At 50.8% G+C, this 15,152-nt stretch overlaps 1 protein-coding gene across 5 annotated transcripts in view; it reads right to left on the bottom strand.

The window, feature by feature from the left end:
* Positions 1-521: 521 nt before the first annotated feature.
* Positions 522-15,152, bottom strand: part of Slc26a11 (solute carrier family 26 member 11) — a 22,103-nt gene continuing 7,472 nt past the window's right edge. Inside the window, exons 6-18 of one of the 5 annotated variants that reach the window (XM_017797035.2) lie at positions 14,451-14,593; positions 12,321-12,468; positions 12,097-12,124; positions 11,654-11,726; positions 8,462-8,512; positions 6,811-6,871; positions 5,354-5,409; positions 4,984-5,124; positions 3,272-3,399; positions 2,917-3,016; positions 2,335-2,468; positions 1,716-1,788; positions 522-1,506 (exon numbers count right to left, since the gene is read on the bottom strand). In XM_017797035.2, the coding sequence (XP_017652524.1) occupies positions 1,415-1,506; positions 1,716-1,788; positions 2,335-2,468; positions 2,917-3,016; positions 3,272-3,399; positions 4,984-5,124; positions 5,354-5,409; positions 6,811-6,871; positions 8,462-8,512; positions 11,654-11,726; positions 12,097-12,124; positions 12,321-12,468; positions 14,451-14,593 (1,228 nt within the window). In that variant the 3' untranslated portion in view covers positions 522-1,414. Of the gene's footprint in view, positions 1,507-1,715; positions 1,789-2,334; positions 2,488-2,916; positions 3,017-3,271; positions 3,400-4,983; positions 5,125-5,353; positions 5,410-6,810; positions 6,872-8,461; positions 8,513-11,653; positions 11,727-12,096; positions 12,125-12,292; positions 12,469-14,450; positions 14,594-15,152 lie in introns of all 5 variants that reach the window. The other 4 variants (XM_008828847.3, XR_001872341.2, XM_029561401.1 and 1 more) reach the window with 4 other exon arrangements.

Raw genomic sequence — 15,152 nt, forward strand, 5'->3', positions numbered from 1 at the left:
GTACCATTTACCCTTTTACAGTGTGAATTTCTCAAGGTTGAGGCACCTTTAAGTGCCTTTACACTGTGTGTGTGTGTGTTCAACATATGTTGGACAGAAGGGTCATTAAGTTACACTTCTTAAGTTACACTTTCTTAAGTTATACAGAAAAAAATGCTACATAGGCATTAAAAGTCTTGTATTTGAGGGCTGAGGAGATGGCTCGATGGGTAACGGTACTTGCTACATAAGCATAAGCCCTGAATTGGAACCCTCAATACTCATATAAAAAGCTGGGTGTGGTTGTGTGTGAGCCTGTAATCCCAGTGCTGGGGGTGCAGTGGGGTTAGAGGGAGGATCGCTGGGGCTTGCTGGCTGCCAGCCTAGCTCCAGGTTCAATGAGAGACCCCCACCTCAAGGGAACAAAGCAGCGCATGACACAGCAGGACACCCAGCATCCCCTCTGGCCTCCACATGCACCTCTAGTGTGCATACCAGTGCACACACACATAAAGCACACACACCCAGACACGTGCACAGAATAAAATGAAAACCTTGCATTTTAATGCCATCCATCATCAAAATAAATAACAGAGAATGAAGATGGGTCACAGAGCACCACATACGAAGCAGCCCCGTTCGTGTAAACAGTGACTGTGTGCACATGCTGATAGAAACCCATGTGTCCAGGGCAGAGGGACTTCAGGTGTGGGTGACAGTGGGTCAGAGGGATGAATTGTTTTGTTTTTCGGTTTTTTTTTTTTTTTTTTTTTGAGGCAGGGTCTCCCTATAGCCACAGCTAGCCTGGAACTCACTATATAGACCAGGCTGGCCTCGATTTCACAGAGGTTCACCTGCCTCTGACTCCCAAGTGCTGGCCACCAGCCAGGCTGAAGGATGAGTTTGTATATATATGTTTTTTACAAAAATACCAAAGTTACTAGTTCCATTTAAAACACAATTATTTTTAAATAGATCTGACTGGCGTACTCTGGTTTCTTCTTCAGCCTCAGCTTAGACCCCACACCAAGATCAGACACAACTCTTGAGATGCCTACTGTGTGACTCCTTCCCTGTGGGGCCTGACTTCAAGTAGGAACTCAGAATCTGGAGCAGTGCCAGCCTGCCCCTGCCAGAAGCCGGACGCTGTGTCCTTTCCTGTCTCACTTGGCCTGACACTCTGGAAGGCTCTATCCAGGCTGTCTCCCCTGAAGTGTTCCCATCCAGGAAGGTGACCCTCCAGTCACCCTAAAGGACACAAGTCCCACCCCGGGATCCCACACCACTCTCTTCTTTTCCCAGGCTACCTGCACACAGCCTTTCCTCGTCCCCGCCATGTTAGTGAGTCTAGTGGGTGACATCAGCATCTAATCACAGTGATCTTCTAGAGGAACCTTCTGGATACTCTTCCCACAGACACCCATCAGTGGCCTGATTAAGACTTCAGCAGAGCCACATTGTGCTCTGGGACAGAATCTTCATGGCTGTTGTAGGGCTGGGTCCCTGGTTCTTGCTGCAGATGGTTCTCTGCAAAACAAGGTTCCATCAAGCACTGAAAAGACTCTGGGCTTGGGGCCTCACATTGCATGGGATTAAAGGCAGGGCAGGCACTCACCCTGGAAGGAAGGAAGGACCCACCTGGGTTGATCCCCTCCCCACTTCCCAGCTCTTTGGACCTTATCCCACTCCATTTCACAGGCCAGTCTGGATCCCTGAAGAATATTCCTTACACCTACCTGCTTCCTCCAAGGTAGTGAAATGCTGGAAGCCCTTCAGGTCAGCGGCCAGCAGGGTGCGGAGCACAGGCACCTGGGGGACAGACATGCTTTAATCCAGGGCGGGTATATCAGTGAAGTGCTGTGCACAGGCGTGGCTGAGGGAGGAGGATGGGGCCCCAGAGTCCCACTGCCAGAGCAGCTTAAGGTCTCTAGTGACAAAGAAGACCAGGGCTCTGTATAGACATGGAGCGTAATGATTGCAAGGACAGCCTTGGGCAGACGTTCAGGCCTGAAATCCCTAGCACCTGGCACACAGTCAGCACTGACCCCCAGGAAGGAGGATGAGGTCAGATGGTCAGGAACCTGCCAGGTCAGAGCCACAGCCAGCAGGGGGGCATGGACACGGGTCCTTGGAATGACATCATGGCCCAGAGATGTCACTTTGGGTTCTTTTAATTTCCATCTTCCCTCCGTAGCTCTGGCTAATCTGATACTCGCAGTATGGACCAAGCTGGCTTTGAACTTACAGGAACTCTCCTGCCTCAGACTTGTGGGCTGAGCCTACAGGTATGTGCAACCATGCCTGGCCACAGGGAAGGCTACTCACCCTCTTTACAAGGCGGCCTGGTTCACCCACCTGTAGGCCAGCGAAGGCCAGCATGATGCCCTGCTTGTGCAGGTCCTCCAGAAGGTCACCTAGCCCCAGCACCACGGTGTAATCGATGCTGCTGATGTGGGTGCACTCCAGGACTGTGCAGCGCTGTGGAGATGCTGGAGAAACAGGCCGAGTCTGTCATACAGGGTGGGGCAAAGCACGTGGCTCTGCAGCCATGGCCAGGGCAGAAGGAGGCCATCAAGGGAATGTTCCCCAGGGCCAAGTCAGCCAACACAGGGCAGGGAAGGGACAACAGCTACCTGGGAAGAGCTGTTTCTCGGCTCCCCTGAACGTTAGGTCCCCGAAGGAGCAGGCACTTGTGGACATGCAGGGGCAACCATGGTGCTTGTTGAAACGGACAGTGGGGCGAGTCATGGGATTGCTGCCCACTGGGGACTGACCCTGTCTGCAGGAGACGCTGCTCAACGATGCGGGAAACTTGAGAGGCAAGCATCTCTCTGACCAACTGAGGCTGGGCCTCGGGGTCCTGATGGGGCTGGGCTGGGGTGCTGAGGACTGCGGGAATGCATGTTGACCTCTGCCCACCATGGCTGGCCCACGTACCTTCCAGGGCTCGGCTTAGTATTGCTTCCCGCAGGGCATCGATTGCAGGGAAGTGCAGGCCGCTGGCCGGCTGCAGGACAAGAACCGGTCCTTCTGATACCTATGTGGAGAGACACAAGTGAGCCCTGAAGGCAGACAGGGCAAGGCAGTCTCTGCCAAGCTTCATTCATTGCAAGCTGGAGGCCGCAATCTACGCCTAGCACACAGCACATGGCAGGAGGGGAAGCTGGCAGGAGGCCCCGAACACTCCAGACTCAACAGGAGAGGGGGAGACTGGTCCCCTTGAACAACCTCAGGATGCAAGGAAGAGAGGAGCCCAGGAGCTCCACCCACTCTCTCCTTACACTGCGCATACCTGGATCTTGGGCCTGGCCACGGAGTGCAGGAGGATAAACAGGGACACCAGTGTCCCCGCCAGGATGCCGTACTGGACCTCCCAAAAGCACAGGAGGAATGTCATACAGAGCGGCAGCAAATCCAGCCCTAGGAGAGGGGTCAGTTCAGGGGTGCCCCTCCTCCTTGAGCCCCACGGCCCACAGGCCAGCCACTTGGCTTCTCTCAAGCTTCGTAACAGTGGTCACAGACCTAAAGCACCCTGAGAAGTGGATCTGGTGACAGAAGTTGTGGGTGGCAGCTGGCCCAAAGGCCAAGGTCAGAGGTCAGAGGTAGAGAACTGGGTTCCTGTCTATCAGGTTAGGGCCTGCCTGGCCCTGGCCCAGGCCTCCAGCCTCTGTGAGCAGGTGGGCAACTAGAAGCTTGCTAGGGGACAGAGGGAAAAGGGACAGAGTTTGAGAAGTGAGGCATGCTGGTCAGTTTTTGTCAACTTGACACAAACCAGAGTCCCTGGGGAAGAGGGAACTTCAACTGAGGAATTTCCTCCATCACAGTGACCTGTGGCTATGTCTGTGAGGCTTTTTCTTTATTCTAATTGATATAGGAGAGTCCTGCCCACTGTGGACAGTGCCATCCCTGAACTGTGTAAGAAAGGTACCTGAGCAAGACAGGGGAACAAGCCAGTGAGCAGCGTCCCTCAGTGGTTTCTGTTTCCGTCCATATCTCCAGGTTTTTGCCTGACTGCCCTCACAGATGGACTGTGCCAGGGCTAGAGAGATGAGTCAGTACTTAGGAGCACTGGTTGCTCTTGCAGAAGACGTGGGTTTGGTTCCCAGTATCCACAAGGCAGCTAAACTGTTTAAGTTCCTAACTCAAAGTGAAGGGGATTTTATCTGCTAACTTGCTGTGACCAATGAAGAGACTGAAATACAGGAATCCTGTCCCCTCAACAAAACAGACACACTTCTGTGTCATTAAGGGAATTGCTGGTTCAGAAAAAGAGCCTGTATCCAAGGAAACAGGGACCTGCTGGTCAACCAGAGGAGACGGGACGATGGAGTAGGAGAACCATTGCTGGTCTCCAATGGGCACAAAAGTCTGATTCATTTGCCCCAAGAAGAAAATCTGCACTGTTTATTCTTCAGAACTCTCTCAGGGATCAGAACAAGGATAAATTCTTTAAAAAAAAATTCTTTTGGTATTTTTGAGACAGGGTCAACAGGGTCTGTAGACCAGGCTGGCCTTGAACTCACAGAGATTCGCCTGCCTCTGCCTCCTGAGTGCTGGGATCAAAGGCGTGCGCCACCATGTCCGGCTCAACCAAGGATGAATTCTATCTGAGCTACATCCATGTTTGATTTGCTTATCCTCTTGAGAGAGAGAGAGAGAGAGAGAGAGAGAGAGAGAGAGAGAGAGATAGATAGATATGGAGGGAGGGAGAAAAAACTTGCACATGCTATTGATGGGCACATAAGAAGTCAGACCTTACCTTCCACCTCATTTGAGACAGGGTCTCCCATTATCCACTGCTGCATATGCCAGGCTGGCTGGCCCAAGAGCTTCCCATGGAGCTAAACTTGGCTCTGAGCCTTCCATGTGTCCACTCCTAAGATTGGCTAACTTCCCAGCTCCAGCCCAGTGGGGCAACAGGCCAGGAGCAGGGATACAAGGAGCCCTCGGTGTTCACAGACACCATGCCATCGGCTCCCTGCTTTTGAACCAGCACATACATACTCTTAACTCGCCAGAGTGTCCTGAAAATCTTGGCATCGAACAGTGGTGCCACAGCCATGATGATGACGGCAGCTAGGGCAGCCTTGGGGATGTAGGAGAACAGTGAGGTCAGGTAGCACAGAGACAGCAGGACCAGCACACCTGCGAGGGGTGGTGGGTCACGTGTGGAGTCTTGTGGGGGAGGGGGGCAGGTTCCCACCCAGTACCCACCGAGTGGTGCAGCCTAGGTCAGGACATGGAGGGGCTGGGGACTGTCAAGGCCCCAGCAGCTTTGCAAACCTGGTGGGCACTTAACCCTTCAGCCAGGAGCTCCGTCCCACCTCCACCATTCCCACACATGGGCCCAGGGAAAAGAAAGTGGGGGGCTCACCAGTCACCAGTCCCCCTCCTGGGGTACACACCCCAGACTGTGCATTCACGGCTGTCCTGAAGATAACAGAGAGACCTGTCAACCCCATGTACTGAAAACTGAGTGCTTTGGCCTCACGCTGCAGCTGACCTTCCAGTAAGATCTGCAGTGGGAGGTGGGTGGTGGGGACAGGTAGACTGGGCCCCAACAGCAAAGTGAGTTAGGACTACCACAGAGCACTGGACTCAATGTACCTGGCTGTTTTTTTTTGTTTTTTTTTTTTGTCTTTTTGAGACAGGGTCTCCCTGTAGCCCCAACTGTCTTGGGACTCACTATGTAGACCAGGCTGGCCTTGAACTCACAAAGATCTGCCTGCCTCTGCCTCCCTAGTGCTGGGATTAAAGGTGTGTGCCACCACGCCCGGCATAGACTGTTCTTTTTTTAAAAAACGCTTTTTATTGGGGCTGGAGAGATGGCTCAGCGGTTAAGAGTACTGACTACTCTTGCAGAGGACCCAAGTTCAGTTCCCAGCACCCACATGGCGGTTAACGTCTGCCTGTAATTCCAGTTCTAGGGGATCCTACACCCTCTTCTGACCTCCATGGGCACTGCATGACACAGGTGCACTTACACGCATGAAGGCAATACCCTCATACACATAAAATAGTAAATAAAATATTTTAAAAAAATGAACTGGTAGCTTCATACACGTATATTAACACCCTTGCTCACTCCAACCTCGCTCTAACCCGCTCCCATTTGCTCTGCACCTCTTCTTCCCAACAAGCCTCTCTCCCACTTTCAAGTAATTTCATGACCCCCCGAGTTTAATAAGCTTACATGAGTTTGGATGAGGGGATGCTAACTGCAGCATGGGCAACCAACCAGCAGCTACAGCACTAGGAAAAACAGTCCCCCTCCCCAACGGCCATCAACTGCCAACCGCTCCTCAGCTAGGGGTGGGTGGATGTCTTATTTTTTTCTAATACATGCTGTTTATTATTGAGTAAAAGAATACCAATCAGAAAACACAAGTCCTTTAAGATCCCCTTTCTTCTGCCTTCTACACCCACTGTTCCTGCTGGGCAGTGCTCTCTCCTTTAACCCTGTCCCATTTCAGACTCCAGGAGAAGCTTGCCTCCAAACTCGATTCATCAGGGCAGAGACCCAGTCCTTCCTGTCCCCCCTCTCTCCTGGAATTAACTCAGGCACAAATAGGCTTGGAGCACTTCCATGGGCTGGGAAACTTTCCAGCACTGAGCACAGGGCTGGGAAGCCAGGCATCCTGGAGGGCAGGTGTAACCTGCCTTGCTGTGGACAGAGTAACAGCTTACCAAGGATGCTGGAAGGCATGGCAGACTGATGGGGAGAAGAACAAGGAAAATGTCAAATGTGGTAAAGGGTACAGCAAGAGGAAAAACGGTCCTTGGGCCCCGCTGTCCCTCAAGGCACAGAGAAGGGCGCACATGGCCACTCACCGCCCAAAGCTGCCAGTGACTGGGTAGGCTGAGACGAGAGAGCCCAGCACGTTGGTGAGGCCTGGGGAGAAAAACGGAGGTTTACCAGGGGGGCAGGAGATCAGACTGGGGGCAAGAGAGACAGGAAGGAGGGAGACAAGGGCAGAGAAGTCAGACGCTATCCCCTGTGACCTGCCTTGTTTGACATGGAGCTCGAACAACTTAGCTTACCAAGCAGCTCCTCAGCTGGGGTGAGGGGATGTCTTATCTTTTCCTAACATACATCTTTACTATTGAGTACAAAAATACCAATCAGAAAACACAACCCTTTTAGATCTCCCCTGTTCTGTCTCCTACATCTAGTGACTGCTAGACTGACCAAGGGTCACTAAAAGGCTTGGTGGACTGGCTGTGAGAATGAAGAGAACCTCAGGCTAGGGCTCACGTAAGTTCCAGGCCCTCTGGGGTCACATGGCCAAGAACAGGCCCTACAGGGGCCTGGACAGCAGAAGGCTCACAGAGGCTGTGTAATGGCTTCAGGCTACCCAGGATCCCCCAGACCCCTGATGGTCTTGGGTCAGGGACAAGTCTGTGTTGGTGTCAAGGATGATGATTCCTCGTTCTTGAATATTCTGCAGGGTTCCCTGCTTGTCCCTACGAAGGTGCAGGTGCTCAGTCTATTTGAAAACCAGGAAGAAGACATCCACCTTCAATCACATGACCTTGCATCTCTCTGGCCTGTACCCTGAAGACACCCAGTGCTATCAGAACAGCTCTGTGCTATTATTTATTTATATGTTGGTACCAGTAATTGAAGTACTATTTCTACACACACACACGCACACCCCTTATAGTGCTAGGGATCAAACTCAGGGCTTCACACATTCTAGGCAAATGTTCTACCACCAAGCTACACCCCCAGCCTTCAATCACGAACGCATAATTTTGGAAGTAGTGGAACACGGGCCTGAGAAACCACAGCAGGATGGCTTGCTGGGCTTGGCAAATGCACGAGATATCCGAGGATTTCCTCTGCTTGAGATATTCGACCCCTACCTCAGCGGCCTGATTTACCAGTTCAGTGAGGAACGTCATGTGGCCATCTGGAAGCCGAGGGCTCGGGCCCAAACCCTGCCATTAGGTGGCTGGGGTGCTGCCAAGTCCCCCTGAGGAAAGAGCCTCCATGCTGGCCAGGCTGGACCTGGTCCATCTCACAACACATTAAAAACAGTACCGATGATCGAATTTAAGGTTCTTAGTGTGACCTCAAACCACACTGCCACTTAAGTCAGTTTGTAGGGACAAAAGAGAGTGTAGTGAATGCTGACTCTCGAGTCCCCACTGTCCCAAGTGCCCCTGCCTCTGCCTAAAGACGGCCACAGGACAGGGAAGGGCATTCAGGAGACTCGCCTAAGGGTCTACCTGGCTTCACCCTCCAGCTCTCTCCAGGGGATGGAGCACTACAAGTGTTCCCTGGCACTGAACAAAGCTCTAGACCTTAACGGTACAGTGCTCAGCAAGTGGCAGATAGACCACAGGTGAGGGATTCCATGGATCTACTAGACATTTGATACAAGCCCACACTACTATTTCGAAAGCTCTGCTGTCCGTGACACCACACCCGGTATGACCCAGCGAGACACAGAGGAACTGGGACCAGAGAGGGTCTTACCGATGGCCAGCAGCTCCTGGTTGGCGTTAACGTGGTAGTTATTCTTAGAAGCTGAAGAGGATGGATCACAAACACTGTCACCACATGCGTAAGGACAAGTTCTACACAGCACTAACTCTGTACGAGTGTTTACACATATAAACCATAAAATGACTGGGCATGTCTGATCCAAGAATATGAAATGTTCAAAGATTCAAAATGTGGGGCTGGAGAGATGGCTCAGTGGTTAAGAACACTAGTTGCTCTTACAGAGGACGCAGGTTCAGTTCCCAGCACCCTCACGGTAGTTAACGACCATCTGTAACACCAGTTCCAGGGGATCTGATATCTTCTTCTAACCGCCAAAGGCACCTGGCACACAGGTGGTATACATGCACACATTCAGGCAAACACAACTGACACACATGCAGGCAAAAAAAAATCTGAAACCTGTGTTTGTGCACATGCAGCATGTGGAGGCCAGAATACAACTTCAGGTGGTGTTTCTTGGACACTGTCCACCTTGTTTTGAGCATCTCTTTCTGACCTGCAATTCACCCAGTAGCCAGACTGGCTGCCCAGCCAACCCCAGGGATCAATCCCCCTGTCTCTGCCTCTCCAGTGCTGGGATTACAGGTGTATGCCCCATGTTTGGATTTTCTCCCTGTAGCCCCAGCTGTCCTGGAACTCACTATGTAGACCAGGCTGGCCTTGAACTCACAGAGATCTGCCTGCCTCTGCCTCTCTAGTGCTGGGATTAAAGCCATGCTCCACCATGCCTGGCCCTCACTCTGGTCCCCATGTCCAAGAAAAATGCTTTACTGACTGAGCCATCTTTCCAGCTCAAAATCTGAAACTTTCTGAGTATTGATGTGACATTCAAAAAGTTTCAGATTCTGGGATACTATGAAATTTGGATTTTGGATTTAGGGATGCTCAATCATCAATGCCTCTGCAAATACCCACAACTGTCAGTCTCTGAAGTCTGAAACACGCTCTGTCTCAAGCATGTGATGGAAGGATGGTCTACATGTCTGACATGCATGTATGCATGTGTTTGAGTAGAAAGAGGTAATGGTCAGGAGGCACCGGATAACAGGTGATCGGCTCCTTATTTATTTCTGTACTTTCAGTGTTTTATTACATTTCCCTGAGAAAAAAATGTTTCAAACTAAAGCCTCTTCAATGTAAAGCTGGGAGGGCAGACGGCAAGGTTAGGGTCATCTCAGATGATTTGGGCAATGTTTTTGTTTTTTTTAAAGGTGGGACCTCAAGGGCACCAATCTCAGACCAAAAGCAGCAAGCTGTCACTACATGTTTTTAAGCTCTGGGTGCCCTGAGACCCTTCATAGGGCTCCCTCTGCTGTCAGCCATCACAGCCCCCAACAGCCACAAGCAACATACAACAGACAGAAAAACTCAGCCACAAACCACTTGCGAGCCATGACATTAGAGGCTCATGTTAGAAGTTCGTGTGTTTTCTATATATCACAAAATATTACGTCCCTTTGGCTTTTCCGACCATCTAAAAATGTAAACATCAGATGGCACTCAATGTGGGTGGTGAGCTGAAGTCTACCAAGTCCCGACTTAAGACTGACAGCAAGTATGAACAAACCAGACAGGAGGTCAGGGCCTTCATCAAGAAGAAGGGCATTGTGCTGTGTAAGAATCAAGAATAAAGGTCATAAGGTATACAGATATTCAGGGAAATAAAAACTGATCAAAAAGACACATATGAACGGACTGAAAGGTGGTGTGGTCTTGGGCAACTGGAAATCGGAAAACCCTTCTGAAAGGACATGCACGAAGGGTTTTAGAATGGAGGCTGGAAAGATGGCTCAGGGTTACGAGGGATTGCTGTTCCTATAGGACCCAAGTTCAGTTCCCAGCACCCATGTCAGGTGGCTCACAACCACCTGTAACTCCAGGCGATATGATGCACTCTTCTAGCCTCTCTGGGCACTAAATGCACAACCACACAGACACATACGCAACACACACATAATATAAAAAAGAAAATAAACCTGAAAAAAAAAGTTTTCAATTCAGACTTACACAAAAAACAATTATAAGCCGGGCGCGGTGGTGCACACCTTTAATCCCAGCACTTGGGAGGCAGAGGTAGGAGGATCTCTGTGAGACTACAGTCCCCTCCTCTCGGCACAGTCTGAGTGGAGCCTGGGGGCCATTAATGCTTCAGGCATTAATGAGGTAGATGTGCCATCCTGGCTCCCTTTTAGAGTAAAACTATCTATCTATTTATTTATTTGTTTTATGAGTATGAATGTTTACTTGCATGCATGTAAGTTCATTAATGCTTCAGGCATTAATGAGGTAGATGTGCCATGCTGGCTCCCTTTTAGAGTAAAACTATCTATCTATTTATTTATTTATTTGTTTTATGAGTATGAATGTTTACTTGCATGCATGTAAGTGCACCTGTGCGTACAATGCCCATGAAGAGGGCATCAGATCCCCTGGAACTGGAGTTACAGATGGTTGTTAGCCACCATGTGGGTGCTGGGAATCAAACCTGGGTCCTCTGCTAGAGCAGCCAGTGTTCTTAACTGCTGAGCCAGCTCTTTACATCCCTCTTCCTCTTTTTTAGGTTTTGAAGAATTTCGGATTTCAGGTATTAGTAATATCTACTGCCCCCATTTAAAAAATGAGCATGGGCCAGGCGTGGTGGCACACGCCTTTAGTCCCAGCACTCCGGAGGCAGAGGCAGGTGGATGTCTGTGAGTTCAAGGCCAGCCTGGTCTACATAGTGAGTTCCAGGACAGCTGGGGCTACAGGGAGACCCTGTCTCAAAAAGACAAAAACAAACAAACAAAAAAAAGAGCATGCATACCCGTATTAAAATTCTAATGTTGGTACCGGAGAGATGGCTCAGTGTTTAGAGCACTGATTGCTCTTGCAGAGGACCTGTGTTCGATTCCCAGCACCCACATGGCAGCTAAGAACCATCCATAACTCCAGTTCTTGGGGATCCAACACCCTCTTTTGACCTCGGACATTGCATGATATGGGTGCACTTACATACACGCAGGCAATACACTCATGCACATAAAGTAACATAACATAAAATAAAATAAAAATTCTAATGTAAAAAAATTACAGCATATAAAAACAAACCAGAAAGCAGGAAATCAAACAAGGAGGAAGCTTGGGGCTGAGACTCGGGCGAGTTTCAGGCAGTGGGCATCTTACCAAAGGACTTGGCCACGGCGATGCTCTCCAGGAGGCCTATCAGGGGCACCACCGCCAGCCCGGTCCCCATGTCCTGAGAGTAGAAGGGGATGGTGAGTGACCTTCTTGTATTCAGGGAGGAGGAAGCATCTGGTCGGGCAGGGACCCACACAATAGACAGTCCTTCTCCACAGCCAATGGAGGCAAATCTGCCTCAGCTGCAGGAATGTGAGTCTACGCCAGTAGAGCTTATACAAGCTGCCTCATCATAAAAGAACCCAGAAAATACGTCCTCTGCCCTGGAGGTTGTGTCCTACCTGAGATTCTTCCCTCTTTCCTCACATGCCCCTTTTGGAGAACCTGACAGCCCTGACCAGACACAGACATCCCATCACCAAGCAGGTTATGTCAGGACAGGGAGCCCAGCCCAAGGGCCACCTGCCGCCGACTCCGTCTCTGCTCACCTGCACCATCTCGGTGAACGAGATGGTCCTGTTGTTTGTGGTCACTGAAAAGGGTGGGGCCCGCACTTTCCTCACATGCCCTTTTTGGAGAACCTGACAGCCCTGACCAGACACAGACATCCCATCACCAAGCAGGTATGTCAGGACAGGGAGCCCAGCCCAGGGGCCACCTGCCGCCGACTCCATCTCTGCTCACCTGCACCATCTCAGTGAACGAGATGGTCCTGTTGTTTGTGGTCACTGAAAAGGGTGGGGCCCGCACAGAAGGGAGCCCCTTCGCTGTCTCTCCGGTTAGAACAAAAGGCTGGTATCCCATCACCTCAAAGGAGTATGCAACCAGGGCTGCAAAGGAGACCACCAGGGCATTGCGAGCTAGGGCAGAAAGGTGACCTTGGTGAGACCAGTCTTAATGAGAAAAGGAGCGTGGGGCACACACATCCCACGAACAGGAGACACTACCATACCACAATCCCGCACTGCAGCCTGGGAGACTGGCCTGCACACACACGGCCATGAGCAGGTCTGAGCATGTGGCCTATGATGAAAGCATGCAGTGATGAAGGCATGCGTGCTTGTGTCCCGACACCCAAGAGGTGGAGGCAGGATTGTGGGTTTGAGGCTAATGCCACAGTACCCAAATTGCAGGACCAGTTTTCATTTCTCTTCAGCTCTGAATGTTCAGGTATCAGTGTTTCCTCCTTCCCTGTGTGTCCCCTCCCCTCTGATGTCACCAAGCAGCAGCATTCAGCCCCAGGACCTCTGTATCTGTCTTGGCAACCAGAACACAAGATGCATGGGGAGGATCCCCTCTGCACAGAAAGGGCCCTTCAGAAGCCAATGGCCAGGCTCCTCCCACCCTGAAGCCGCACCTTGGCTTTTCTCTACGGACTCTTTCATTAAAGATGACTCTGCCTGCACGCTCCCTGACTGAGGCTAAACTTTCACTCTTAACAAGTGCACACTTGAAGCCGGTGGCGCACACCTTTAATCCCAGCACTCAGGAGGCAGAGGCAGGTGGATCTCTGTGAGTTCAAGGCCAGCCTGGTCTACATAGTGAGTTCCAGGCCAGCTGGGGCTACAGGGAGACCCTGTCTCAAAAAGGCCAAAAAAAGTGCACACTTGAAAAACAGAGCTGCTGAACCTTGGTCAGAGATGCTTCTCTCTGTAGTGGGCAACAGTTAAGGTAGAGACTCAACTGGTCAAAATGCTGAGAGTAAGTGACCACTGAGTGCTCGGCCCTAAACGGGACATTCTATCAACACTGCCCCTCAAGCCCAGGGAGCACTGAGGAAGACTGCAATAGTCGGAGGAAGAGGAAGCAGGTGTAAAATGCTCTCTTCTAGACAAGACGTGGCCATTGCACTCACGAACTCACAGCAGCTTGCACAAGATCTGCACAAGATCAAGCCAGCCAACATTCCAGCCTGGACTGGAGAAGGGATCATCAAGTCCCACCTCTATCTCAGGAGCTCTTGGAAGTTGAGGGTTGTTGGGGAAGGGAGAGTCAATGCTCTTCCAGAGTGTGGTCCCTGGTAGGTTGCCCACGCTCCAGTGGATGGTCACACACCCACACACATGTACGTAGCACTAGCTGGACTCTGAGTTATTTAAAATAAAAAAAAGAGGGTATGAAGGTGGGAGGGGGTCTGCAGAGGGAGGGAAGAGGTAGTGGGGGTAGAATAAATGAAAGTCATTTTAAAAGTAAATACTCCAGGGAGATCTGTCAAGTTCTGGGCTTCATAGGCACCTACGTTCACACACACACACACACACACACACACACACTTCTAAAAAGTGAAAAAAGAAACTGGGCGCAGTGGTGCACACCTATAATTCCAGCACTCGGGAGGCAGAGGCAGGCAGATCTCTGTGAGTTCAAGGCCAGCCTGGTCTACATAGTGAGTTCCAGGACAGCTGGGGCTACAGGAAGACCCTGTCTCAAAAAAGACCAAAAAAAAAAAAATTTTTTTTTAATTGAAAAAAGAAAAACCAGAGCTGGTTGATCTGGGCAGGACTTACTGCCACTAAGAGCCGGTGACTCCTCACAGAGGCCTTCTACCTGCCCTGAGTCCAGCATCCCTAGTCTCTGCCCACTAGATGCCAGCAACAATGTCCCCCCAACTGGTGACAACCATAGTGATTACCACTGTCCCCTGAAGACCCAGGCCTGAGAACTATCTGTAGACACAGGTTCTCAGCTCTGTTGTAGGTCAGATATACCTACAAGCTTTCAACACCCAATGCCCAGAAAGAAGCTTCTAGGGACCTCTGAGATCCTGGGGTGACCACCTGGAGCCCAGGGCACACGCCACCTCTGTGGAGTCAGCTCCTCTTCTAGCGGGTTGGTCCCTCACCTGTTGCGGCAGTCCACACTAGTCCCTGGCTGAACCGCACACTGAGGGGCATGTCAGGATGAACAGGAGACATATGGTCCCGCATCAGCTTCAGAAGGAACAGCAGCATCATGCAGACCAGACCCAGGACGGCATCACCCATCCTACAGACAGAGCGGGGTTACCACCAGACTCAGCAGCCAGTGTCTCTGGTGTCTGGCAGTGGCTTCTCTTTCCTTTTCTTAAGATAGGGTCTCTTGAGGTAGTTGAAGCTGGCCTTGAACTTGTAATCCTCCTGCCTCAGCCTCCCCAGTGGCTGGCTGGATTGCAGTCGTAGCTTCTGTTGAAAGTCTCTCTTACTATCCTTTCCACCTGCTCCTGAATACCCTACATCTCTATTCTTTTGTTTTGTTTTGTTTTTTAGAGACAGGGTCTCCCTATAGCCCCAGCTGGCCTAGCACTTGATATGTTGATAAGGCTGGCCTCATAGCTCACAGAGATCTGCCTGCCTCTGCCTCCCGAGTGCTAGGACTAAAGGTGTGCAGCACCACACTGGGAACATCCTGGAGCATGCAGATCATTCTTGACAAAACATTTTGTTAGTGAATACAAAATCCATTAAAAAAAAATGCTCTAGTTCAAGTGCACCCTGGTCTATACAGCAAGTTCCAGGCCAGATGGGCCTATGGGGAGACCCTGACTCCTGACCAAAAAAAAAAAAAG

This window comes from Nannospalax galili, unplaced genomic scaffold, assembly GCF_000622305.1.
Source record: "Nannospalax galili isolate Female #2095 unplaced genomic scaffold, S.galili_v1.0 scaffold1250, whole genome shotgun sequence".
NCBI classification, from domain to species: Eukaryota; Metazoa; Chordata; class Mammalia; order Rodentia; family Spalacidae; genus Nannospalax; species Nannospalax galili.